This window comes from Meriones unguiculatus, chromosome 16 (genome assembly GCF_030254825.1).
Source record: "Meriones unguiculatus strain TT.TT164.6M chromosome 16, Bangor_MerUng_6.1, whole genome shotgun sequence".
Classification (NCBI taxonomy): domain Eukaryota; kingdom Metazoa; phylum Chordata; class Mammalia; order Rodentia; family Muridae; genus Meriones; species Meriones unguiculatus.
In genome coordinates, this window is record NC_083363.1 from 9080980 (window position 1) to 9107850 (window position 26871).

A 26871-nucleotide genomic window follows, 5' to 3' on the forward strand; every position below is an offset into this window, starting at 1 on the left:
CTGATAGTTTGGTCTTTTAGCTCAAAGAGCTGGGTGGACATGAGGCCCCCTGGGTGCTGGCTCCCCGTGGACTTCCGCGGAGTGAGTAGTCAAGGTGCTACCTTGGTCACTGTATGTATATACAGTCACTGTGCACCTTGCTCCATTGTTCGGGGTGGTGGCCTGCACCTCCTGTGGTCTAGCTTGGGTCCAGCTTAAGTCTGAAGGGGTTCAGAGTTCGAATCCCAACTGTCCCCCACAAGCTCCCGTTTTGAATGCTAGGTCCCCAGATTCTGGTGTTCCTTGGAAGGCTGAGGAGCCTTTAAGAGGAGAGGTTGAGCTGCTAGAAGTAGAGCACGGTGGGATGTGGGGGTGGGGTGGGGTGGGAATTCTGCTTCTCCTCTTCTGTCTGTTTGCCTCCCGTTCCCACCGCTGTGAACCCTGTCATGTCTTCTTCCCAGAGACATCCCTTTTCCTTCCTAAGTCATTTCTGTCAGTTCTTTGGTTAAAGCAAAATTAACCAATAATGACAGAAATCTGCAGCTGAGCGTTGGACCACTGCTGTGGTCGACAGGCCGTTGGAGCTGTTTGTGAAAGGGATGTGGGCGGCGGGAGACTTAGAATTCACTAAGGTTGGGAGAGGACAGTTCTTCCTGGAGCTTGGAAGAGCAGAAAACAGACAGAGAGGTAGATGGTAAATACCGTCTCTGTTCATGGGGTTTCGGACGGGAACAAGGACTCTATTGGGAACTGGGTTAGACAGCGGTCAAGTTATATTCTGGAAAACAAACAAACAAACACGATTGCATTCTTCCCATATCCTGAAGATTGGAGTAAAGCTGAATTAAAAAGTAATGGACTAGCTGCCCGTGGTGGCACACGCCTCTAATCCCACCCCTTGCACTTGGGGAGGCAGAGGCAGGCGGATCTTTGTGAGTTAGAGGCCATCCTGGTCTACAAAGCAAGTCCAGGACAGCCAAGACTACACAGAGAAAATTTGTTTCGGAAAACCAAAAAGCAAAAAGAAATAAGGTAATGGACTAATGTGCGTGGAAGAGCTCTCTCCCATTGAAGGCCCTCGGAGTAGGAGTGTTTATTTTGCGCATTGTATGTTGTAACCGTGCAGCTTCTTTTTGCTTTTTATAGAGTTTGCCTTGTGCTTCAAGAGACTTTGGACTTTTGAATAGTGTTGGGGACTGTTAAAACATTACGGGATAGCCGTGAGCCTTTGTGGAGCCAGCAGAAGAACTTTGTGGTTTAAAACTGAAATGTCTCCTACAGGCTCATGTCTTGAGCAACTTGGTCCCTAAATCGTGTCGCTGTGTAGGTGGCTGCAGAGCCTTTAGGAAGTGAGTCTTTGAAGGTTTTGGTCCATGGGTCTGTCCCTTATTTCTCTGCTTCCTGATTGCACCCTGTGAACAAGCCTTTGCCTCACATCACACTCTGACAGCCACAACCATGCAGCCCTCATGATGGGCTGCAGCTGCCTCAAAACCCAAGACCAGATGAACCTTTCCCGTTTGCTCCTGTCAGGCATTTGCTCACAGTGAGGCAAAAGTCATTAACATAGGTGGGCCGAGGGATGTGAGATCAAGGTTATCTGTGGCTTCAAGTAGTGCTGTGTTTGCTGGGAGAGAGACGGAGTGGATTCCAGGGGAAGGAGGGTTGGGAGGTAGCACCCAGATTGACTGGAACACAGAGTGTGTGCTGAGAAGGGTCTGCAGGCTAGGAGACTTCCCAGAAGAATCATGACGCGTGGTGGCAGCTTTCTCTAGTGTCCCGTGTCCTGTCTTCTCTGCATGGGAACAAAGAGCTCCTTCTACTTTTTCATCGAGGTCAAGTTCTCATAGCATAAAACTGGGCATCCCACAGTGAATGGTGCACGGGTATCTGGCACGGGTGTTATATTGTGAACTAGAACATCCCCAAAGGAAACCCTGCATCACTGATGATCCCAGGAAGGCACTACTCTATGCTCCCCCCGGGTCTGTCCATTTTAGACTCCTGCTTGGGTAGAATGCTCCAGATGCTGGCCGGCTGGTGATCTGACGTACTACTCTGTCTTTGAAAATATGTTTCTCCTCCACTGTGGACTGATGGGTGCCTTCACTGGGGTATGAGGACAGGAGGGGAGGAGGAGTAACTCCTACTGAATACCTGATGGAACAGGGGCTAGGGAGGCAGCAGGTACCACATGCCCCATGTGGTGGCTGTGAGAGCCAGGGAGAGGCTGGACCACTAAGGCTCAGGGGGATCATTCTGGTAGACGGTGACTTTCTCAAGGATCTTCAAACCCCCTCTGTATGATTCTCCTCAAGGCTTTGGACTTGGGGGGGAATCGTGCACTCTTGGAGGCTTTCGGTGTTTGCCTTTGATGTGATTTAGGCATGCTGCTCTGGATGGCTTGAGCCACACGTGTCCATGGGAACAACAGAGATGCTGCTTTCAGTCTCTAGGGCCATCGCAGAGACACCTTCTGGTCCTACTTTGGGTTCCCCTGAGCTCACTTGGGCATGGAGAGCACTGTGTGGCCAGCCTGTTTCTGTCCAGCCCACGGTGTCGGCCACCTTTACTCTTCCCTTACCCAGGAAGTCAGAGCCACATGGACACTCACTGTGGGCATCTGTTCCTAGAGCTGCTACCTGCTGTGGGCCCTGGCTTCCCTCCCTGCACTTCAGAGAAGACCCAGGTTGAGAGAAAGGACAGACAGGTGTGAACTAAAGCCCTGGAGCAAAAAGGCCCCAGGCTTCTTCTTGGTACCACCTATAGAATCACTTGGCTGAGGGTTTGGGGAGGGTCCAAGCATGGTCCTGAGCCTAGGCACTAAGTATGCCCACAGAGTCTTGCTGAGATAGGGCTGGCAGAGGTGAGACGTAGAGAGAAGGTGACATTTCAGGCGCTGACCCCAACCTTCATGTCTTAAGGCCACTTGGTCCAAGTGAGTTGCTGTCAGGTTTAGACTAAAGAAATACAAATGGGGTGAGTTGTCTGGGGTCACTGGGGTTGGTGAGTTATCTGCAGGTTGGATACCCCCAACCCCCTGCCCCTGATTCTTCTTCTGCTGCCTTTGGCCACACAGGCTTTGGAGAAAGCCACATTGTCACTTTCCCCAGCTACGCTTATTTTCACGGGAGTAACGATTATGTTTTAACTGTGGGGTCCTCAGCTTTGCCTCCTTTCCGTTCTTGTGCTCTAGAAGGCCCTGTGTGGGCCTCACAGCTTAGGGAGTAGTCAGGCCCCAGCGGGGAAACTGCCAGTCTCTGTTTGGTTTATCAGCCGAACCACCTCCTCTCCTATCACTTCGGATCTGGAAGCTTCTTTGGACCTGAAGCTCATCTTTCAAGCAGGCTGAGAAGGACAAATTCCTTTCCCCACTCTCCTATGTGCTGAGCCTTGAGGCCCTCAAGATGGCCGTGAAGAGGGAAAGACACGCACCTTCTGTTGCGTCATGAACCTAGGACCTGTTCATGTTCCCCATGAAAAGGAACCAGAGGCCGAGAACACTGGAGTTTCTACCACCCTGCCCAGGGCCCTGGCCACTCTCTGGACCTCCAGTGTGTAAACTATCTGGACATGTCTCCTGCAGACGGAGGCCCCCATGCCTGTACTCACTGTGGCAACCCCCGATAGGGTCTGAAAGCCATTCCCACAGATGATTGTCTCTTTTGAAACTCTGGAACCAGCTCAGCCAAAGAAAATAACAGCAGCCCTTCCCTTCGGAAAGGGTCCCAGATCCCTTTAATGTCTAACTTTGTTTGACCTTGTCAGTGTGGGGAAGGACAAGGAGGGGGCCCCGATGTTTGTTCAGATGGAGACAGGAGCTTGAAGGATAAAGGGACGTTTTATTCAACTTTTAAAATAAAGAGTGGTAAAACTCTCTTTTTTTTTTTTTTTTTTTTGTAGTTAACATTCTTAGAGGATTTTAAAAATACCGACTCAACAGACTGTATTCCTAGGACCTGTGAGGAGGCTAAAAGTACCTGGGTTTACCCTCCTGAGGATGTCCCTGCAGGACCTCTGCTGGGGGGGGGGTAGTGAGTGCAGTGTGCACAGAGCTCCGGTCCTCAGCCGAGTGTGAGCTCTGTCCCTGTTCTCTTTACGCTGATCACCAGCACCCCTTCTTCCATGGGGGACCCCCACCGGGTCACATGCCTTCTTCAAGCCTCAGTGTTTTCTCTTCTGCAGATGTGCAGGGGCAGGGGTAGGCACAGCAGCCCCTCGGAGGTAGATGCGCTTTGTGGACTGGGACCCATTCAGACTAGGCAACCTCGGTGAGCCTGGGGGATGGGGTGTGCCAAGCTAGAAGAGTGAGACCCGGTTCAGCTCAACTTGTCAAGTAGGGTACAGGAAGTGGAAGGGCCTGGTAGTTCTGTAAATAGGGACGACTGGTCTCCTGTTACATTCGGGGTATTGTGTGTGCTATCGGGGCAGCCATGATAATGCTGGCTCCCCGGTTCCTTTGCTTCTCCCTCGAGCTCCTCTTGAGCAGGGTGTGGATGTCCAGGCCTTGCCTGTTTGTCCTTCACGTCAGAAGAGCAAGGCCTGGTCTAGATGGGGCTGTGCTTCTTTAGCTCGGCTAGAGAGGAGGAGCCTGTGGCTGGGGGGGCGTGTGGCTCTTCTTGGGGACATCTGCAATCCCAAATGATTTGGGGCCCTGACAATGCTGAGAAATATTTTTAAAGACGTTTAAAAATCCCACCTACAGAGTCCCCTCATTTCTCCTGCCATCTCTTTGACAACCAGCAGCATGAGTGATGGTGGTCTTAGCTGATTTCCTCAAGTTGTAAGGGGGACTTCATTGCAAAATGGGGGTCAGGAAGGCCCTAGGAATAGGTGGACAGTAGATCATGGTCTCACTTTAACCTTTTTGGGGAACATGCTCTAGGAGGTAGCCATCCCTGTCTTAGCGTGCCTCCCTTACTAGCGTACATGTGTAACACCCCTTAGAAAACCATGCCCATTTTCAGTATCCTCTTGTAACTCTCTGAGGCCACATTCCTTGTGATTTTTGAAGCTTAGAATAGATGACATTCCCAGCTCCCATATAGAGTGAAACAGCTTTCAGTTTGGCAAAATAGGCTCTGTTGGTGCCTGTAGGCTGGGCCTAGCCAGGCATGGGCAGCTAGCTCACTGTCTCTCTATGGGAGCTGCAGTCTGGGAAGGCTGTGGAACTATGTGGACCCGTGGCCAGCAGCCAGCCAGGCAGAGGGAGACGTCTGTACTTAGCCTCTGTTTCTTACAGTCCTGTCTGCCCTGAAGCATGACGGGCCAAGTCACCAGGGTTCTGGAGGGATGTGCATTCTGCATCTTACATGCTCACGTATGCACACATTCAAAAGAATGCCCCTTGGGCTTTGGTCTTACAGGGAAGGCGGGTTCCCGGGGTGGAACACCAACCAAGGTTCTTTGAAGGGCGCTGACCTATCTCTGCGTGCTTTTGAGGCCTGTGTGTGGCTCGCCCACGGTTCCTGTGCTTCACGTGGGATGGAGCCGCCTTGCAGTCCTTTTGGAGAACAGCTTGTTTGCTGAATGGCATTAGCAGATTTTTCTGCAGCTGGGAGATGCTCCATGCTGACCTGCAGAGATAATTTCCAGATGGAAACCTAAGACTCCTCAGGGTGAGGTCTGGGGCCGGGGACAGTCCGCAGAGTGCTTGTTCAAAGGGAAGTATAAAAAGTGACATGCTTGAAACCTTTATGGCTACTTGGCATGGCCAAGACAGTTTTATTGTATTTTACAGGATTATTTGTCAATAACAGATGAGGGGCAGGACCAGTCCTTCCCATGATCAGAGAAACTGGGGGCCTAGAGTCCAGATATGAGCAGGAAATCCAAGAAAAACACTCAGATCTCATTTAGGGTATCCCAGGGCCCCGTACAGGGAAGACCCTGCACAGGGAGGCACAGGGGCAGAGGTTGTGGGAGGGGGGGGTGCTGAGGGGCGGGGGCACGCACGGAAACTGGATCTCAGAGATAGGTCAAGGCTGCGGAGGAGGCCCACACCAGGGTCCAGCAATCGAGCATGAGTCCTTGGCTTACATCGTGTTTATCTGTACACAGTTGGAAGCAGGAAATGTGTCTGGCTGGCTACAGTCCGGAAGTGTTAACCGGCAGGTTCCTGCTGGGAAAGCCATTTTGCCTTTTCTGTCACCTAAAAAGCCACTCACCCGCTGTGATTCTTCTGCTCCACCCCCACAACTGCCATGGCGGTGGAGTCCCTCAGGGCTGAACCTGTTCTCCCTTCTCCCTAACTAACTGGGGGGTTAGGCTACCTCATCTCCCTGGCTTCCAGAGTGAAATCACCGGCAGTGTCCTTTATGTCCACCTGGGGGGAGGCTTGGGCTCATCTTCAGCAATGGTGTAGGGGGAAAATTCATCCCTATTATGGAGTATCGGGCTCAGGAGCTGCTCTGTGCCTTGCTGTCCAGATTCTGGGGTCTCCACCTCTTCACCCCAGGGCTCCACTCTTGGAGTTGGTCCTATACATGAAGAGAAGTGCCACCCAACGTATGTTGTGTATGTATGTATGGTACTGGACCAGGCAAGCACCTGGTGGTGTAGACAGGGGGAGGTTCAGCCAAAGGTGACCTCCTGTGTCTACTGTGTAGGTGTTCGAGTGTGTTTCTGGTGTACACGTGTGTAGTTTGTGGGATGTGTCTCCCTGGTCTGTGAGCATCTGTTGTCTGTGTGAATGTGCATTGCTCTCTGGCACACATGTACATGCACGTGGGTGTGTGCTTGGGGGAGGGGCAGAGATGAGCGGTTACCCTCTGGCTTTCAATTACTGTGTGTGAATTTCTTTCCTGATATCCCAGGAAGGGCTGCCTCAAACGCCTTAGGTGGAAAAAGCTTGGGTCTGTGGCTCCCTCTGGTGGCTGGTGCGAACATGTCCAGACAGTCTTTGGACAAGGACAGGGTTTTGCGGTTCCAGAGCGTTTCCTGGGGTCCCTTGCCTTAGTGGACATGTGGAGGCTGGCACACTTCAAGATGTCAAAAGCCTGACTTTGAAGGAATCTCGGAAGATACTCACCTCGGCATCTCAGTGCTCGCCACGTCTCGCTGAGTGAACCGTCATCTGCTCGTGGCTCAACAGCCTCAGTAATGAATGTGGAGCTCAGGCCCTGGGAATTGTTTGAGCAAGAGCACTTCTTTCTCTGTGCCACCAGTGGCCCAGAGCTTATGGGAAGCTGATGGGAAGGCTCTACTGGCTGCCTCTGGCGGTGTCTGGACTTCAGGAGGTGGAGAAGGGGGTGTGTGGCTCAGCCCTGCCTCAATACTTGTTTTTTTTTTTTTTTTTTTTTTTTTTTTTTTTTTTTTTTTTTGCATGGCTGCACTTTCCTAATTGCATGCCATGGCTTCTGGGTGGAATTTGTGGTGTTTTTTGACCACGTACCACCCACCCGGTGAGGCGGCTGGTGAAGAGCCAGGAAACCAGCTGCCGGGGATGGCTTGCTGGGCCACAGGTGGGTTTCTAAGCTGCCACTGGGAGGAAGTGGGTCAGGCTGAGGTCCAGAGCTGACAGTGTCCTCCGGTAGGTCAGGGACCTCTGTCCCTACCCTCCCGCTGAGGCTTCAGTACATACTCAGCTACGCTTGGGAGTCACCTACAATTTTTCAAAGACTCTGATGGCAATCCAGGAAAACAGAACTGACTGTTGGTCACGGGCCCAGGCACAGCATGGTCCCCCACGCAGGGGAGGCTAGCCTTTCTTCCGGCCATTCCAAAGAAGCAGTGGGTTCCCAGGACACAGACTATCAAGGACCTCCACCATCATTCAGAACCTGGGAATTTGCGCCACCTGCTGTTGCCCGACGAGGGCAGAGTTCATCACAGACCTCAGACCCTTGTCGCTGGTCACTTTCTAGGAAAGAGTTAGTGGCGCTGCATGGCCTTCATCTCTCTGCTTCTGGCACGTCTCCCCACCAGATCGTTTCTTTGTCTGGGGAGCTCTGGAGAAGGTGGTATGGAGACCCCAGACTGAGCACCCCCAGCCTCTGTTGAGTCAATAGTGTGGGAGGTAGAGCAGAGCTCCTTTTGCCCTCTTCCTGGGGAGATGCTATGGGTAATCAGGCCTGGGTGGGAAGAGGTCCTGAGTCTCCCTGAGGCCAGTTTGGGCATTGCAGAAGACAGAGGGTGACCAGAGGCTGAATATGGGGGGTAATTTGACAAGTTGCAACTCCAGCACTGCAGGAATTTTGCCAGAGGAGAGACAAGAGAATAGAGAAAGGGCTGGAGAATGAGAAAAGCCCCAGACCTGATGTCGGCTCTGGCATGGGCTGGCTAGCAGGTGCCTCATGAAGGACTGGCAGTGTGCAGGTAAGCTCAGGTGGGCATGGAAGTGGCCTTTCATGATTCAGTGACAGCTAAGCCCTCTCTAGTTCCTTCCTACTCTTCCTGGTCCCATTCTTACTACTGCTTTCTCCCTTTCCCCACATCAAAAAGAAGACAAGGAAAGCCCACTGAGATCCCATCTATGGGCTTCCTGGATATTTTTTCTGTTGTCACCCCATTTCTGTCCATGCTACTTTAGAGGTTTTTTTTTTTTCTTCTTTCTTTTCTTTTTTTCTTTCCTTTCCTTTTTTCCAAGACAGGGTTTTTCTGTGTACCCTGGCTGTCCTGGAACTCACTCTGTAGACCAGGCTGGCCTCATACTCACAGAGATCTGCCTGCCTCTGCCTCCTGAGTGCTGGGATCAAAGGTGTGCACCGCCACTGCCCCACTTGCTTTAGTAGTTTTTCAAACTGAACATTCTGGGAAATAAAACTTTCGGAAGCCTCTGTTTATGGGCCAGAGGCTATGGGGCCTCTGACCGAGGGGAGGTACCAGGGCTGGGCTCCCTGTTGTTTAATGAGCAGCCCCCCATGGAGTGCCTGGGATGGTGGCCAAAGCCCAAGGAATCAAAGGGCTGCACTGTGGAGCAGAAAGGAGGCTTGTGCACAGCACAGCGTGGCCCAGCCTGACACCTGGCCCCTCCTTGGCTGGGGCCCCTTGTGAGATGTGATGTAAATCAGCAATGACCACATGCCAGCCTGGGCTGCCTCCAGCAGAGGCCGCTGTGACTCTGGGAGTTCAGCCTTTTCTGCCTGCCCGCACTGTGCTTGGGTTGCTGTGGGAGTCTGTGGGCCCTAATAGAAAACCCCATATCCTAGGCAGCTGCGAACAGGACCTCAGGCCTCATCCTGGCTGCCCCAGGATCCCTGGTTTGTGTGTGTGTGTGTGTGTGTACACACACACACACACACACATACACACACACACACACACACGTGTGTGGTCATGTGACTGGAACCTCTGCTTCCATTCTGACATGGTGCCCTCTTGGGTCTGTATCTCCCTTCAGTCTCTTAAAGTAATGGTGACCAAGCTGAGTGTGGTGGTGCATACCCTTTAATCCCAGCACTCGGGAAGCAGAGGCAGGTAGGTCTATGTGAGTTCGAGGCCAGCCTGGTCTATGTAGTGAGTTCCAGGACAGCCAAGACTGTTGCACAGAAACTCTGTCTCAAGAAAACCATACGCACACAAGATTGTCAAATCCATGTTCAACCTGGTAGTCTACAGAGTCTTGTCTTGGGATCATTGACCGATTACAAGTTTCCTTTGTCCTCACAGGGCTGTCCACAGGCCCTGGGTGAGACAAGGATACTTAGCCTCCACAGTGTCCTTGACACCCTCTTTTCTCCCAGGAGCCCTAAATCCCTGAAGGATGACCAGCTCCAGCCTCCGGTTCATCTTCATCCTTACACATCTGGCATTTAAGTCAACAGACCCAAAGTCCAACAGGCCCACTTATCTACCTGGAGGCCCCAGACATGGGAGTCTCCAAGGGGAGGTGTTGGTGATCGTAGGAGGGTTCCACTGTAGAAACAGTGGAGGAAGAACCCCCACGAGTCATCCAAAGAGAGTAGAGGGGATAGAGAGGGGCTGGAAATGTCAGAGATTAGGGGCTCCCTTGCAGCGTCTGGCTGGCCCCATGCTGCCTACCTGCTTTTGGATTCCCTGTGGAATGCAGGAGAGAGGGCTGGGGCAGGGTCCACCCAGAGGAGAGGCCAGGCCTTGTGAGGTACTACCCACAGCTGTCCCCAGGAATCCAAGCATCGTCCCCAGCTGTCCAGTCAGTGCAGCTTTGCATGGATGGGCTTTGTTTCTGGTTACCTGGAGGGGTGGCCTGGGCATGGATATTGCTATGTGTGACTGGCCACTGCCTGCCTGGCGGCTGCCTGCAACAAACACACACACACACACACACACACACACACACACACACACACACACACACCTGTACCTGGCTCTTTTTCTCCCTGAATTTAAAGTCTGCTTCTGAGCTTTGTTCTTGTGATTATAAAGGAGTCATGAGGCTGTGAATTCTCTGGCTGCTTCAGCTGCATTGCCATAGGTGTCTCTGGCCTTCAGGGCACCCTCCCCTGAGCTCTTAGCCTGGTTAGTTCAGCCAGCTCCTCTGTGGTGGTAGGGTTTCCATGCTGTGTGCTGTCGTGTCCCCCCAATAGATAGAGTTGGCTATATCCCAGGTACTGGGGTAATCTCGGAATAGAAAGAGGACAAGATGTGTGGCCATGTGAGGGATTGTGGCTCCTGTTGCTGCACTGGCCCTGCTGACACTGTCCTGGCTCAGAGGGGTTTCATTCTGCCCTGACCGGGAGCAAGTCAGGTGTCTGGGTAGCCTTGATGACAATGGCCTTGACATGCAGGAACAGGCTGTGGGTCCCTGCTCCCGCTGTGTATGTCCGTTAGAAAGACACTTGTCCTGTGTCAAGGGATACCCAGAATTCCAGGCCAGATCCAGTTTCTTTAGAACCAACAGTGTATGGACTTCCTGTGATCTTGCAGGTCCCCAGTCCCCAGAGAGTAGTTTCCATTCAGCAGCCAGTCAACCCTTTGAGCAGCCCAAGCAGGCCCAGGCCATGGTTGTAGGGTCACAAAGATGTTAACAGGTTTTCAAGAGAATGTGTGTAATGTGGTGTGGGTCCTGGCTTCAAGGTGTGCCTGACCCCGTGGCCCCACGGAGGCCCCACTAACCCAGTTATAACAAACCCTCGTCTCCCCACCCTTGGGAACCTAGTGGTGTGGATAGGCTGTCCAGCCTTCCATGAACAGATCCAGTTAATAAACAACTCTTAAACCCTTAAAGGCCAAGTGGGACATTCACTGGCAGAGGCCACTTAGCTCTCCCAGGGGCATCCAGGAGGCACAGGTGCTATTTACCATCTGTGGCCCATGACCACTGAGGACCCCCATCCTGGGCAGGAGGCCTCAGGGCGCTGGCCTCTGCTCTGTCCTGTGTGTTCGCCTAGGCACTCACGGGTCCTGGAGGCAAGCATGGTGCTGCACCTACAGCCAGTACATGTGAGTCGTGTTCCCTCCCATGTGAAGGATGAGGTGACTGTCCAGTCAAGGATTAATTTCCTGGGTCAAGAGTCTCGGCTTGAAAGCTCAGGCACTCTGCATGCAGTCTCGGAGAGGGACGGTTAACTGCAGGCAGCAGGGACAGTAGACTTGCTATGTATATAACAGTGCATCTCGTGGAGGCCCTGGCATCACTTAGCCCCAAGGCTCCTAGGAAGGGAATGTCGTCCCTGTCTATGAGGTTTTGTGCTCCCCTCCCAGGGTGGTCGGATACCCCTGGCCAACAGGTCCCTGGACCCTGCATCAGGGAGACCACACCACCACCGCACAGGGACCGCTGTCCCTCTGCCGAGAACATTCTTAACTGGGGTCGCCCTGAGTCCCGTGTGCTGGTCCTGATGGTCACCCACAGCCACCTTTCTGTGTCTTGCAAGTGAGCTCTTCCAGAGTAGGAAAGGCCCATGAGAGACCTTCCCAAGAGCAGGCGGAGTGTGCTTGCTGCAGGAGGAAGGATAATGTTTCCCTGTGGTGGGAGGAGTAAAAGGGCACAGGGGCAAGCTGTCCCCTCTGCTGTCGTGGTAGGGGGACTACATGGTGGTGGGAGGGAGGACACAGGCACTAGTTGGGCGGATCTGATCACAGCAGCTATGTCTGCAGCGAGCTCTCAGTGCTGGGAGCCCAGGCTGTTCCTTCAGGATGAGGCGGGGTGGGGAGCGGCAGAGGCCGTAGGCAGCAGTCTGGTTCCTGAAAAGTCCCCTGGTGAGCTTGGAAAGCCTGCTTGCCTGTATCGCTGAGGAAATTATAATTTAAGGAAATTATGAATAACTGCCTCAGAAAACGAGACCAAGAAGTTCCAAAAGAAACATTTTATGAGATCCTTGAAAAAAAAAAAAAATTCTACCTTGTTAAAGATCAAATACATACAGATTGAGGATCTTGGGGTTTGGAAATGTGATGTGGGTGTTTTCTTTCTTTTCCTTTTACAGATTTATTGACATAATTCACAAGCCTGCAACCCACTCATTTACAGATATAATTCATTGCTTTTGGTGAATTCCAAGATAATACCGTCAACTTCAGAACATCTCCTTAAACTGCTTGGCTTCCAGCCCATTCCCCAAGCCCTCCCCTGCCCTGCACACTGTTTTTTTGGCTTTCTGCTACAGGATTGCCAATTTTGGGTGTTCCGTGCAAATGAGTCATATCGTGTGGGCTCCTTTCACTCAGCAGGATGTCTCTGGGGAGTCTAAATTGTCTTTCATCCCCAGCACAGCACATGCCAGCGCTCCATCCCTTTTTGTGGCTGTAGAGTATGTCACTGATGGACCACATTTACGCTGGTCGGTAGTGGATGAGTCTTGGTTTGCTGTCTTGCATTGAGCCATCTTCCCAGCTCTCTGCCATCTATCTGCCTTGTGATGCTGGCAGCCTCGCTGGGTGAGAAACAGGGACTTGTGATTCGTACTCAGGCTTTCAGTGGCTGAGGATTCAGGCCTCTTTGACTTCACTAGGAATTTATCTCCATTGCAGTGGCGTTTATTTGGATTTCTCCATCTCTGGTAATAGAATTGCTTACTACTCTTGTGCTGGGAGTTCTTTGTGTACCCCAGATACAAATCCATACCCCTCTGGAAAGAACTTCCTCAACTTAGAAAATGATATTTATGAATGGCTGGATACTCCCATGAGGTCAGGAACAAGGCAAGAATGTCTTTTTCATTCCTTTCATTCACCACTAAACCAGAAGGCCAGTTAGGCAAGGAAAAGAACATAAAAGACCTCTGCACTGTGAACCAAGAAATGAAACTATCTCTTTTTGTAGATGCCAGGCCTTCAATTATTTAAAAAAAAAAAAAAAAAAAAAAAAAAAAAAAAAAAAAAAGCTCAAGGAACCCACTAGAAAACAGTCAGAGCTAATGAGTTCTGCTAGATCGCAGGACACAAGCTCAGTATCCCAGAGCCAGTGTGTGTCTACAAACTGGCAACAGAAAATCCACAGGGGGAAAAAATGTCAAGAGAAAAAGCCAACTTATAATAGCGCCCCAAATTCATAAAGTATCAAGGAGCAAAGTTAGCAAAAGACGTGTAAAGTGTGTTTTAAAGCCATCAAAGGACACTGGAACAATTTAAAGAAGTTCTGAAAAGTTGCCAGTGGTCCAGCCCAGCTGCTTACAGACCAGCAGAACTCCAGCTGTGTCGAGCCTCATGGGATCCAGAATAGCCAAACAGTCGTGGTTCTTGAAGGCTGTGAAAATAAAAATAAAGAAAGTTCCCCATTTGGGGCAGATGTGGATGGTTCTAGAGTCTATAGTCATCAGAGCACATGCGGATCAATTTTGTGTAAGTGAACATTAAGTGTCAACTCTGAGAAGTAAGTTCCCTGGGGAGGGTCCGCCCCTGCTCTCCCTGCCTTGAGTTTAACAGGAGACAATGCCTCCCTTGGCTTCTCCTGGAGGCCTGGTTGGGTTTGAAGGCTCTGTAGGAAGACCCTCTTGAGGCCACAGGGGATGGTGCATGGCTTCCCGCCTCTGCTGAGTCATCTTGAGTTCCTGAGGTGAAGACATTTGGAAGGAGTGTCCCAGGGAGAAGAGAAAGAAACCTCTGTTTCCCCAATAAAAAGTTACTGCACTCCTTTGGACCCATGGAAAACTTGAGCTGGTTTCTTACAGGCTCCCTCTTTCCCCCTCATACACATCCGCACATATCCATGTACATGAATATCAGTACATAGTAATCATCTGTGAATCCCATGTAAATATACCACACACATACACCAACACATCCATACATATATGCATGTAGTCCTTGCACACGGAACCCCACGCTGTCTCTCTGCACACAGCCATCCACGTGGAATCTGCACACTGAACCATGTGTATCTCTCTGCACACTGTCATTTACTTGTCGTCCATGCACACGGAGCCACATGTGTACACTGCCATTTATACACGGTCCAATGTGTCCGCATGTCCGTGCCTGGGACTGTGTCTCCACACAGCCACAGGTGTCCACTTGCAGGCTCATATTCTTGTGATTAGTTGCACCCTAGGGCTCCTGCCTGTGTCCTCTAAACATTCTCCTGAAGACCCAATGTTCTTTTCACACCTGAGAAGCTTGGGACACCTGTCTGTCATGTAACAATGAGAACATATTCACATGTCCCCATAATCCTGACAAGTGTGTGCGTGCATGTGTGTGCCTGTGAGTGTTTATGTATACCTGTGTCTGTGTGTTTGTGTACACAAGTGCACTGCCTGTGGAGGCCAGAAGAGGGCATCGGATTCACTGGGATGGAAGTTACAGATAGTCCTGAGCTGCCCCACGTCAGCGCTGTGAATGGAACTTGGGTCTTCCCGAAGAACATGTCCTATGTGCTCTTAATCACTAAGCCGTCTACTTTTTGGCCTCCTAGAATGGCTGCATGGTGGCATGTGATGGTGACGGTGACTCGGAGCCTCCTTCCTCACCTTGGCTTGGTAGACACAGGCGTCTGTGGATACCCACGCATCTTGTGAAGTGTGAAGCTCTTAGCACACCTGACCGTTCCCTCTGTTTGACCTTACTCAGACTTCTGCTAAGATCTCTGGACAGATGACCGTGTGTCCTTGCGGTGGGAGGAGCGCCTAAAGGGCTAGGCACCCCTGGAAGCCTGGTAGATTCCCCCGACTCACCGACCCATTTTTGCTTCTATCGTATATGATTTTCCTGGCTGCCTGTGATGCCGCCGTTAGACACAGCCCTCCTGTGTGTTCCTAGATACCCCCAGCCTGTGGGGTAGGGGACAGGACACAGCTTGGCCTTTAATGAGGAGCCGAAAGCTTGTCGTTGGTCTGTGACCACTAGTGGAAGAAGCTGGATTGAGGCCACATGGTTCTTTCCACCTAAGGGCTCCCGTGCTCTGCCGGCCAGTGGAGACTCCAGAGCCTGAGCCTTGACGCTGGTGTCCTTGACTTGGCCTCCTCCCTAGGGAGAGAATGGTTACTGGGCCAAGTGGAGAGAGAAGCAGCGTTCTGTAGACCGGTGGCTAACAATTAGATGGGAACGTGGCAACGTGCCCCCTTTGCCTTAGAGGCTGGGTTGCGTGCTTGGCCATGGGGCTTGCCCAGGTGACTGAGCACTACCAGGGAGGGGAAGAGCCTGGGGCCTTGATGTGGGGCTCTGGACACCTGGCTTTATACTGCCTAGCTACCTCTTCTCACTCTCCAGGAAAGTTCCACGTGACTCTAACAACCGCTGGAGAAGGCACCGCCCGACTGGTTTGGAGCCTAGGCCACCGGTTTGGAACCTAGGCGGAGCTTATCCAGCCTGTCTGCACGCTCTTCCTGAGCTGAGGAGCCTTGAAGGGGTGTCACCAGGGCTTTCATCCCTTATCCATGCATTTGAAAATTTTGCTGTGAGGGCAATGCCCCTCAGAGGGTTTAGAGCTGTGCCCAGATGATGAGGGCTGCTCCTGGCACACGGGACAGTGGTGAAACAGTGTTTGAACACTTCCTGGGTGGACTGTCTCTTGATGGGATGATGGATACCAGGATGATGACAGATGTCCAGCCTCCCTCTGTCCCTCAGAGGCTTGGGAGCACTTGCCAGGGTCTTCTGGCTGGGTCACTGAGTGGGATTAGGACACTGTTCCAGTGCTGACTGGTCTTCTCGGGGACCCCACCTCAAAGGAAGGAGTCTACAGTAGACCCAGATCTTACCAGAGTGGTCTAGAGCACACTGGCCACAGTCAGTGGACATGGGGGAGAACCATGTGGAATACAGGCCGTGGCTCCTCCATCCCTGCTCATTCCTATTCAGCTTTGGGACAGGCAGTGGCTAGCCCTTAGAGGCCCCTGAGGATGTAGGAACTTTGGAGATGCCACAGGCTAAGACTAGGAGTAGCCTTCACGCAGGATGTGACTCCTGGGAATGACAGAAGTGCTTCCAACCCCTGAGCTCCCAGCTGTCTCCAGAGCCATCCTGAGGCTCACAGCCTCATCCCTCTAAACAGCTTCCACCGCTAAGTGCTGGTTCCTGCTCACTGGTGGGTGTCTCGGCGTTTTTAATGAAAATAGAAGACTGCATTATTCAGGAATCCAAACCAGACCAGGCGGGCCAACAAGACAGAACAAACCCTTGCTTGGGGCAGGGGTGTGTCTTCCTGCTGAAGCGATGGGGTGGAACCTTTGGGAGGAACTGAGTGCTGGGAGGAACCTACATCTAGAGCTTAATGACGCTTTCAGAGGGGTGCTTGCCCCCTGTCCCCACGGTGAAGGGAGGAGGTCGTGGTCTGCAGAAGATTTAGTGTCTTCTGGGGGTGTAGCGGTGTGCTTGGCTGAGCCCCAGGGATGCCCTAAGGGCCCACGAGGAGGGCAGGGGCATCCGCAAACAGGAAGTAGCAGGGTAGCAGGGACAATCTGGGTTCCTCGGAGTCAGAGGAGTTTGCCAGATTGAAACACAGCTGAAATGGTACCTTTAGGCTCCCAATTTGTTAACTCTCCAGTTCTCAGGAATCCCTGTGTCCCTGTTATTCTGAGCTGGGACTGACTGACTGGTGCAGAGGGAGTGGCTTCTTGCATGGCAAGAACTTGCCTCGGCACACCCAAGGACCTTGGCGGGCCGGGGTGAGGGACGGCTCGTGTCTTGGTACCTTGATTCTGAAGCTGAGATAAACTCATTTGCTCTCCCAGGTGCTTCTGGGTTCACTGGAGGTGACTGGTCCCCAGTGCTTTGCCACTGCCCACATTGACTTCTAGAGCCCTGCTGACCACCGTGGGCAGGAGGAGCCACGTGTGACTATAGTCACCAAGGGCCAAGAGAGGATCTGTAGTAACCGTCTGCCATTGTATGGGGCAGCTTGCATCAGTCCTTGAGGCCATATGGGCCCTCAGCCAACTCACAGGCGGAATGGACAAACCAGTGTGTTGCACACAGGCCCCGTGGAATGGCTTGATTTCGAGGTTCCACACTGTGGGAGCTCTGCCAAGCAGGAGCCGCAGCCATGGCTTCCGGAGGGTCAGACTTGATAGACTACAAGGGCTGCTCCCAACAGGGCAGGCACTGGTGCCTTGGGACAGATGTGACATGTTTCCTCACAAGGTGACCTGGGCAACAGAGCAGGAGAGCCAGCTCAAGGTCAGGCTCAGTTGCAGCCCAAGAAGGCCTTAGGCAGGAATCCCAGGTTTCCAGTGGACACTGGCTCCTAGGTAGACAGTGCTCACAGCTGCCAGAGAGAGGGGAAGCTGAAGGCAGAGGGCTCAGAGTCTGAAGTCTGGTGGAGGCCTGCTTCTGTGGCATTGCTGTTCCTGGGGGGCTGCTGTGTGTCCATCCCTGTTTCTGACCAATTCCTGTTCTAAGGCTCAGACGGTGACCCCTCTCTACCTTTCCTTGGATGTAGGGATCTCTTTCTCTTTAGCTTCGGTTCTCTCCCCAGCATTGTAGCTGGAATCCTCAGGGCCAAGCAGTCTCCAAGCTTCCCCACAGGTACTGCCTGGCACCATGCTCTCTGTCACCAAAGGGTCTGAGGTCACCTTTGACCTGGCAGTGGCAGGGAAATGGGTTGGTGCTGTTCCTGGCTCCTCGGCTTCTGTTCTCCCGCCCCAAAGTGTGATACACGGCATCCAAAACCCTGATCTGTGATGCTTCTGAGAGCACGTGTGTATGTGTGAGCATGAGCGTGTGTGTTAGAGTGGACTGAGTGGGCATATACATATGTGTGAGTACACACCTGTGTGGCAATGTGTATCCATGAGCGTGTGTTTGCATGTGTAGTGCAAGATTCCTGGTGGGAGCCAAAGCTTAGAGCCTGAGCTGTGACTCCATCCACAGTGCTCCCAAGAGAATGCTGGATTTGTGATGTTCTGAAGTGAGCAGCTAGGTGGGGGAGTGCAAAGCATGAGTGAGTCCTGGGTCAGGTGTGGGCACTCAGGGTCGCAGGGCCTTTGCTCTCCTCCTCTCTGTCCTCGAAGTAGCAGCTCTTGCCATTCCATTGCCTTTATCTCTGGATCCTGGTTTTGTCCTGGAATTTCAAGTGGAGTCCCTGGGTTGCAGGGCCAGCCTGCCAGGCAAGTGGCAGGAATAACCATCAGGATGGGGCAGAGGACCAGGACAGAACATGAGTTTAGGGTCTCTCCTCATCCTCCTCCTTGCCAGGGAGCTGAGCCTCCTTTTCTTACATGTGCAGGGGAAGGGTTCTGGACCTCTGTCCTGGGATTTTCCAGACACATTTTGAGGCATGAAATCACATTAGGGAATTTTTAAGCGGACTGTTCACTGGGCATTTCTCAGGCAGAATGAAGCATCACGGGGATTAACTTGGAGATGCAGAACTCAGAGGGACAGATGTGTGCTTAGGACTGCCTCACTTGTGGAGAGGGGCTTGGTATCCAGCTGTCTGCAGCTGGATTCTGATCCAAGCAACGCAGCCCTGCCCTTTAGACAGCCATTGATTGATGACTCCCGAGTTTTGATGTGGGGACACTCTGGGACACGCCTTTGGGGGCTGTTTCATCACACTGCGGCCTTGCCACTACACTCTGCCTTGGGGGAGGGGGTGGCAGTAACTCTGGCGACAGCTCAGAGAAAGTGGGGCCAGGAGGGACAGCTGGCTGAGGCTGGAGAAGGGGCTTAGTGTAGAACCTGGTGGTAAAGCCAGGCGTGAAAGTGTGTATGTGTGTTTGTGTGAGTGAGTGAGTTTCTGTGGTTTTTCGAGGCAGGGTTTCCCTGTGTAGCCCTGGCTGTCCTGGACTTGCTTGGTAGATCAGGCTGGCCTCGAACTCACAGAGACCCACTTGCCTCTGCCTCCTCACAGAGACCTACTTGCCTCTGCCTCCCCAAGTGCTGGGATTAGGTTAGACACTTGTTGTCATTGAGATGTTTGGCCTCTCGTTCTCGGGTCTCTGCCTGGTCTCTCTGTCGTCCTCTGTAGCTAACCTATTTCTGCTGGCCTAGTTTCTCCAGCCTTATGAAGGACCCACCTCCCTGAGGGATAATTGCTGCCTCCCTGCTCCTCCTGGTCCTGAGGCTGCCCTCCATCCTCACTTAGGGCACAGGCCCCAGGCACCACGTCCTCCCTCTTGGGGTCACTCTTTCAGCGTGCTGCCTGGAGGAAGCCTGAGCCGCTCTTCGGCTTTCACAGGATAGCTGGGATCCACACTGGCTTGGACTTGGTACAGGGCTAAGGAGGAGCGAAGTTCTTGGATCAATGCCGACCCTTCCTGGTTCAGAGGTTCCTGGTCTGGGTGGAAGTGAGAAGTGGGAGCAAGACAACTACAATTCCAATGCTCCTCACCCCAAAGTTTTTACCCCACTTGGGTGCTACTGGGGTACATTTTTCACCCATTTCAGTGGTGATGGGAGTGAGGCAGAGAGCTGGCCCTGTGAGGTCTTGGATGTAGGACCACAGAACTGTGGGAGACTGCAGGGTGTTCTGTCTCCTTGGTTTTGTTTGCGTAGATGTTGGCTTTGATTAGACGTAGCATCTCTCAGAAATGTGAAAACCCAGCTATAGTCTGAACCTCTCTGTCCAAGGCCTTGTGGGTCTTACAGATGATGACCCATAGCCTAATCCCCCAAGTCTAGCCATCCAAAAGGTCTCAGTGTTGTAGGGGCTGGTAAGACATGTGGCCAGGCAAGTGGGCCCGTTTCCCACCTACATCTTGCTGTTGCCTAGGGCTCATAGTAAGGCAGGTAGGCACTGAGGCAACCTCTGAGGTAGGAGTTCATACAGACTCAGCTCAGGAGGATGTTTGGGTGACCATGCAGCCACATCTCTGAAGGGAATGGGGTAGAAGCCTACCTGACCTCATGGGGTCAGGGCGGCTCTTATGGAGGCTGAGAGGTACCGGGCGGGCATGCTGCAGCCCACAGCTGCAGGATTAACAGGCCACCTACAGCTCCTGGTTGGTTCTTGATAGAGTGAGATTTGACCTAAAGCCGTGGGAAGGAAAGGGATGGGAAGCGCACAGCTGTAGACTGACCTGGTGAAAGCGAACGCTGAGCTACAGTGCCCTGGCTCTGTCTCCTTCCAGGACATAGCCTTGAGGGGATGTCCCAAGGCATGAGAACTCGGTCCCCAGCTTTTTCTTAGCCTCTGGGCTTCACTTAGGCTGTGGACAAGGCTCGCTCCCCAGCCTCATCTTAAAGGACTTGGGGTAGTTAGAGTGCCCCCCACAGGCCACTAAGCAATGCCACACCCTCTATACGTAGCGGGACTCCATTAGACAGGAGGCAGGAACCTGCTGTTGATGGCACATCCCTTGGATGAATCCCATATGGTTTCCTTTACCTTCAGGCTACAGGGAAGCAGCTCCTAAGAATTAGTTTTGAAATACTTGCAGGGTCTGGAGCACCAATGACAACAGAGCAGGTCACGGCAGAGAGAGAGAGCTCTGTAGGCAGGATATATGAGAGGACTTAAGAATAAACGAGAAAAAGAGTTAATGTGTCTACTACCACCGGGAAAGAACCAATGGGCTCTTGGGGGTCCAAATGAATTGACGGCTTTAGGGTTTGAGCAGCTAGGAGGGCTGTAGGTTGATAGCGGGGGTGGCGGGGAAGGGGACTGGAGGGGTAGAGAAAGGGGAAGGGGGGCAGGAAAGGACGCCCACCCCATCTCTGAAGCAACAGTTGTAACACAAGAATTGGAACTGCAGCAAGCTGAGCATTATTCAAACCCCATTTCAACACAGAATGGTGGCCAGCAGCCAGGACTTCCGGGTGTTCTCCAATGGAGGCAGTAGGAGCCGGGGTGCGGCCTCCGTGTCCCCAAGGACCCTGGCCAGGCCCGCACACCCACACCCACACTCTGAGCATAGAGCGGCTCTAAGTAGCACAAGCTGGAATCCCACCACTGGATGTCTCTTAACTACCTTTTGCACTCTGTAGCTGCTCCTGGAGGTGCAAGAAGGAAGGAGTTAAATGGATTCTGAAGGTACCTGTTGGTGGGTCACCTTGATTCTCAGGCTGGGTTCCTTCCCTTCTGCCAGAGGGAAATGGCGGAGGAGGAGTGAGGCTGGGAAATGGGAATGGGGGAGGGTGGGGATCTGGCAAGCTCCACCCCCAGGACCACAGGAGCCGCCCCAGCTCGGAGGCTTGCACTGCCCTGATGGCTCCCGACCCCAGCAGACGCCTCTGCCTGCTGCTGCTGCTGCTCTTCTGCTGCCTTGTGCCTGCCAGGGCTGATGGGAATTCCCTGAATCCCCTGAATCCCCTGAATCCTCTGAATCCTCTGAATCCTCTGGGGTGGCTGTGGTCCCCCAAGACCGAGGATTCCTTGGACACACCAGACTCCCAGCCCCAGATCAGTTCACCTGTGCAGTCCACAGAGAACCCCACCACTCACCTGGTCCCCCAGGATGGCCTCACAGAACAACAGATGACTCCTGCTAACCCCAAGCTGCCCCCGGAGGATCAGGAAGCCGTCCAGAGGGGGACCCCTGCAACCCCAGCCATCCCCATCCTGCCGTCGGCCTCTGCTGCGAGCCCGGACACGAAGGAGGAGAATGTTGCCGGCGTTGGAGCCAAGATTCTGAATGTGGCTGAGGGCATTCGAAGCTTCGTCCAGCTGTGGGATGAGGATGCCACTACTGAGAACTCCACCAGCACAGATGCCTCAGCTGCCTCAGTCCCTACAGTCCACCTCACTCCTGCTGAGCTCTCCAGTGGTCCCCAGGAGAGTGAGACCACTCTCTGGCCAAGCAGTGGTGTTCCAAGTTCTCCAGATGTTCAGACAACCGAGGCTGGCACGCCGGCTGCACCCACCCAGCCACCTCCCTCCTTGAGCAGCCTCCAGGAACCTCTGGGAAGACCCTCGGCACCCACAGGTAGACGGGTTCTCTCTTCTGCACGAATCAGGGCTCCTCCCTGGGGGAGCCAGGACCCCCCCAGGCAGCCCCAGCATCTGGAGGAGGAAGGACTCCTCCCTACGACATCCAGGTCCAGCCAGCAGCCCGGACACTCTGATGTCCATCCTGACATCCACAGGCACATACCTGCTCTGCTTCCCCTGGTGACGGGTCCCTTGGTGACGGGTCCTCTGGTGACGGCTTCTCTGAGGGTGCACCGTTTCCTCTCTGTTCCTTCCTCTGACCCCTCAGCCCAAATCTCTCAAGTAGCGGCTTTGCCCGGGTTCCCTGGTGCTTGGGTTTCCCACGTGGCTACCCCTCCAGGGCCTGAGCTTTCCAATGACTCTGCACTGCTGGGAACTGGCTCTCTGACCTCCACCAGCCGATGCCTGCCCCTGCCGCCCGCTCTGACCATCTGCGGCCGCCTAGGTATCGGACACTTCTGGCTGCCTAATCATGTACAGCACACAAACAGCGAGGAGGTAGAGGCCGCTGCGCAGGCGTGGGGGCGGCTCCTTTATACAAGCTGCCATCCCTTCCTTGCCTGGTTCTTCTGTCTGCTGCTGGCCCCCTCCTGTGGCCCAGGCCCACCACCTGCCCTGCCACCCTGCCGTCAGTTCTGTGAGGCCCTGGAAGATGCGTGCTGGACCTACCTAGACGGGGGCAGGCTGCCTGTCATCTGTGCCTCTCTCCCCTCTCAGGAGGACGGGTACTGTGTGTTCATTGGGCCAGCCGCAGGTAACCGACTGGCTACCGTCCTCCCCTTTCCTTTCTTTGCTTTTGATCAGGAGAGCTCAGCCAGGGCTGATTGAGAGCCTGGCACAGGATTCCCCACCCCTGCCTTGCTGAGCCTGGTAGTGGCACTGGAGGGGTGCTGGGGTGTTTTGTACAGGGCGGAGGCTGGGGTCTGGGCGTGGCTATGACCACAGGCTCTATTTCGGTAGCAGGTATGACAGGTCATCACCTGCCCTAGGTGCTCCCTGAGTGTTGAGGTGTGTTTAGTCCTCATGGTGGTTTGGAGTCAACCAGGTGCTTCCTCAGTCACAGCCTGGAGGTTGAGAAACAAGGTAGCAACGTGACACAATCGAGGGAGCTTTGATTTCTACCGGATTCATTGCCTGTGGCCCTAGCCAGCCTGGCCAAAGGGCTGAAAGGTGCCAGCCACACAGGGAGGGTCATAACCGCCCCCCCCCCCCACAACCACATGTTTCTGCTCAGCCAAGGACTGAAAGCTCTGGGAAACATAGCCTCTGGCTATGGGGGTGGGGCTTCCAAGAGGGTGGCTTCCAGGGTGTCTGTGACCCTCAAGCTGAGCTCCTGACTCCTTAGCTACTTTGGTGTTAGGAGGGCTTGGACAGCCTGCAGGACATGGTGTCTGTCCTCTGCGTGTAGGGTAGTGGCCTTGACCTTTAGTCAATGGGCCCTGAAGCTGCGAGGCCATGCTGGACTCAAAAGGGCATCTGCTTCCAGCACAGTTCTGTAGTAATGCAGCCATGAGGCTCCCCTGGGCTTCTGCAGGGAATCATCTTGTTAGATGCCAGGAGGATGAACTTGGATGGCTCCTGGCGAGTTGCTCGGCAGAGGCCCAGAGCCTGTTCAGGCCTAGACTATACCAAGAGAAGGGCTACAGGTAGGACAGGTCAAGCACAAGATACAGAACACACAGTCCCAGGAAAGAGGGACATGAGGGGCCGGAATGGAGGCACAGGTGGACAGGAGGACTACCCAGAGGACGAACAGGTCTCTGGCTGAGAAGAGGTACACAGAGGAGGGGAAGGGACAGGCTACAAGCAGAGGAGTTGGATGTATGGGCCTGGTCCAGGAAGTCCTGGGCTGTGGAGAAGCCCAGGGAATGTTCATGGCTGCATTAGGGGCCACAGCTGGGCCTGAGAAGGTGGGGCCACCCCGGGGCCTATAGGCTCAGATTTGACACAGCTGGTGTCAAAACAAGTCCCACACACATTCCATCTTTGAAATAGCTGAATGTGGAGTGGCTCTGGCTGCCTCCCGGTGGAAACGGCACCTGGCCACAGCTGGCAGAGCCCGCCTTGCAGGGTCAACTCCACAGGGATGTATCTTGACGGGAGGACAACATACCACAACCTCTGTTTGGGCCATGCAGGATGATGGGGGAATTATGTGGACTGCTATCCACGGTTAGGAGGGCCCGGCCATGTGTCTGTCTAAGGGGCATCCAGAGGCTATGAAAGCACCAGGAGCTGGAAGGAAGGCCACGCCCCCTTTGAGTGATGGCTCAGCCATGTGGATACCGGGCCAGGGCTGGCACACGTGGTCTTTACAATGGAGCTTTGTGGGATACTAATGTCTTTAACCGTGGCTGCCTGCTAAACCAATGGCTGAACATCTGGACACATTGGGCTGTATCCCCAGCAAGGTCCTGGGGGGACTGGTTCATTAGTGATTGTCTCGGTGGCAGACAATTGAGCTAAAGCCCTTCCCCAGTCGAGGTTGTTGGGGGAGGGCTCCTAGGAGCCCAAGGCCTCTCAGCCTCCCTTCCTGAGGCTCATCCATTCAAGGTGAGCCCCACTCCTGTTGGGCACCTGTGGCAGGCCGATTCCTCTGACGTCAGTGTGGAGTAGGGCAGGTGGAGTTGCTGGTGGGACCAGAGAAGATGAGGAGGAGGGACTGACCCTTGCCCCACAGTGTTGCCTAACGGCTTAGTGGCAGCTGTGAGTTTTGGAGTGGGAGATGATGGGTTTGGATCTTAGTCCCAATCCTATCCTTAGCCCCAGACTATCATAGGTGGGCCCTGCCCCAATCCTTTCACCCGGGTCAGTGGGTTGTGGTCTGACTTGAGTCCTGCAGTTACCCTGGCCTTGCACACCTGGCCTGCACTCCTGGTTCAGCACGCTGCCTACCTGGACTTACACAGCTGTCTTCAGCTAGCTTGAGTTTCTGTTTAACTTTGATCTGAAGAGACAAGACGCTTCTCTGGAAAAATACCTGAATACCTATATGTACCTGGTGCCACAGTCCTGGCCCTATACATCTAGACACCTCACCTTGCACACCTGGCCTTGCCTAGCACCCTGAGGCCTTTGTGCTCATTTGTCTAAGCAAAGCTCGTAGCTCCTCGCCCCTGTCTTTTCTTCTGACCCCTGCGGGAGACCATGAGGTGAGTGACTGGTGCCAGCCAAGGTGTCAAGGGGAAACATTACATCATTCAGTTGGTATGTGAGGTGATAGCTGGGCACAAAGGGTCACCCATGGGAGCTCCCTGACATGGCTAGATCTGCTGGTCAGCATGCGGCTGGGGCCCTGGGAAGGTTGCTGTGTCTATGGGCTTGCTCCTTCAGTATGTGGGTGGGGGCCGTGAGAGCGAGGAATGTGCAGAGGTACTACACCAAGGGTCCTCACGTGGGCTCCCACTGGTACCGACCTCTTCTAGCTGCCCATGAGTAGGGCCGCTGCTGCCTTCAGCTATCTCAGTGGGGTCTGGGAATGACACAGAGCTTGGGTCAAGGGGCCGCATAGACCCGGGCACTTGGCCTTCCTCTCACCCTTCTGTGTCTCAAAGCCTTGCCTACCCTGTGAATGACAACAGAGGTGGGCACAATTTCCCAGGGTACCTGAAGGCATTTGGGGGAGAAAGCAAGGTCTGGGGAGTCCGAATCCGGCATCTGCTGCAGGCTTGCCGTCATAGTCAGTGCAGCTAAGGGTCACTTACACCGTAATTGAAACGCTGAACCTTGGGGACCATGCAGGCAGGTCATGGAGCATTTGAAAAGCAGTGAGGAGGGTGCTGGGGGGGTCGGGGTCGGGGGCTCTGCTATGTTCATCGCTCTGGTGGTCCATAGATGCTCCCCACATTGATGACCTCGGGGGCTCTCAGCTATTCTCACCTTGGCTTATATCTGGCTCCTTAATCAAGCAGGAGACTTCAAAAGTGCTGCTGTTCTTTAGGACGCTTCAGTTAACTCGGGTTTCTGTTTAACTCTGATCCAAGGAGACAAGACCCCCTCCATGGAAAAGTACCTGAATTGCTTATCTTTCATTCCTGGCAACCTGCAGATAAGTATTAATGTGCACGGTGCCAGCTGAGCCGTCCACAGACATCCCTTTCTTCCACACACAGCAGATCCACCACCCTGCCAACCTGCAGGGTTAGATCTAGGCTTCGGGCTCAGGTGAGCTGCAGCCGTGGACGGGTAGGAGCGTGGAGAGAGTCTGCAGAAACTGATGAATATTCAAGGATTTAAAGTGTGTGGTCCAATGACTTCATACACTGATATTCTGTGAAACACTGACCACCTGGTTATTCATCACTTTTCAAAGTTACATTTACAATCCAGTCTCTTTGAGTGGATGTGTGTGTGTGTGTGTGTGTGTGTGTGTGTGTGTCTGTGCGTGTGCATGTGCGCGCGCTCAGGCTCACACATGCCAGGCAGGTTCTCTATCATTGAAGCACACACAAGCCTTCTCTGAGATAGTATGGATTGCCATCTGCAGTCAGCCGCTGCACACCAGGTCTGCGGAACTTCCAACTGCCAGGCTGGAGCCTTTTTTCCCCCATTTTTCTACCTCCGCCAGCCAGAAACCCACCCACGTGTTCTGCGTCTTTAGGTTGCTAGCATCTACCTGGGAGTGAGGCCGCCTGACGTCCATTCTGCAGCCAGCTTGTTGCATTGAGCACAGTGCCCACCAGGCTCCTCTGTGTTGGCACAGGACAGGCGTTCCTTGTGTTCAG

General features: G+C 53.4%; 1 protein-coding gene and 1 long non-coding RNA gene across 7 annotated transcripts in view; one reads left to right on the top strand and one right to left on the bottom strand.

Moving 5' to 3' along the window:
• Col18a1 (collagen type XVIII alpha 1 chain) overlaps nt 1–26871 on the top strand; it is a 99041-nt gene that overhangs the window by 22035 nt on the left and 50135 nt on the right. For 3 of the 6 annotated variants that reach the window (XM_021630943.2, XM_021630944.2, XM_060369303.1), the window contains exon 1: nt 21425–22901. The exons of 1 other annotated variant lie outside the window; for it this stretch is intronic. In XM_021630943.2, coding sequence (XP_021486618.1) covers nt 21425–22901 — 1477 coding nt within the window. Of the gene's footprint in view, nt 1–21424; nt 22902–26871 lie in introns of those variants that run through there. 2 more of the 6 variants (XM_021630945.2, XM_021630946.2) reach the window with 1 other exon arrangement.
• On the bottom strand, nt 12192–22451 carry LOC132648340 (uncharacterized). The gene is made up of 3 exons (XR_009586711.1): nt 22311–22451; nt 21189–21883; nt 12192–13585 (listed from the first exon to the last, which is right to left on the bottom strand). It is a non-coding gene; the product is annotated as an uncharacterized LOC132648340 (long non-coding RNA).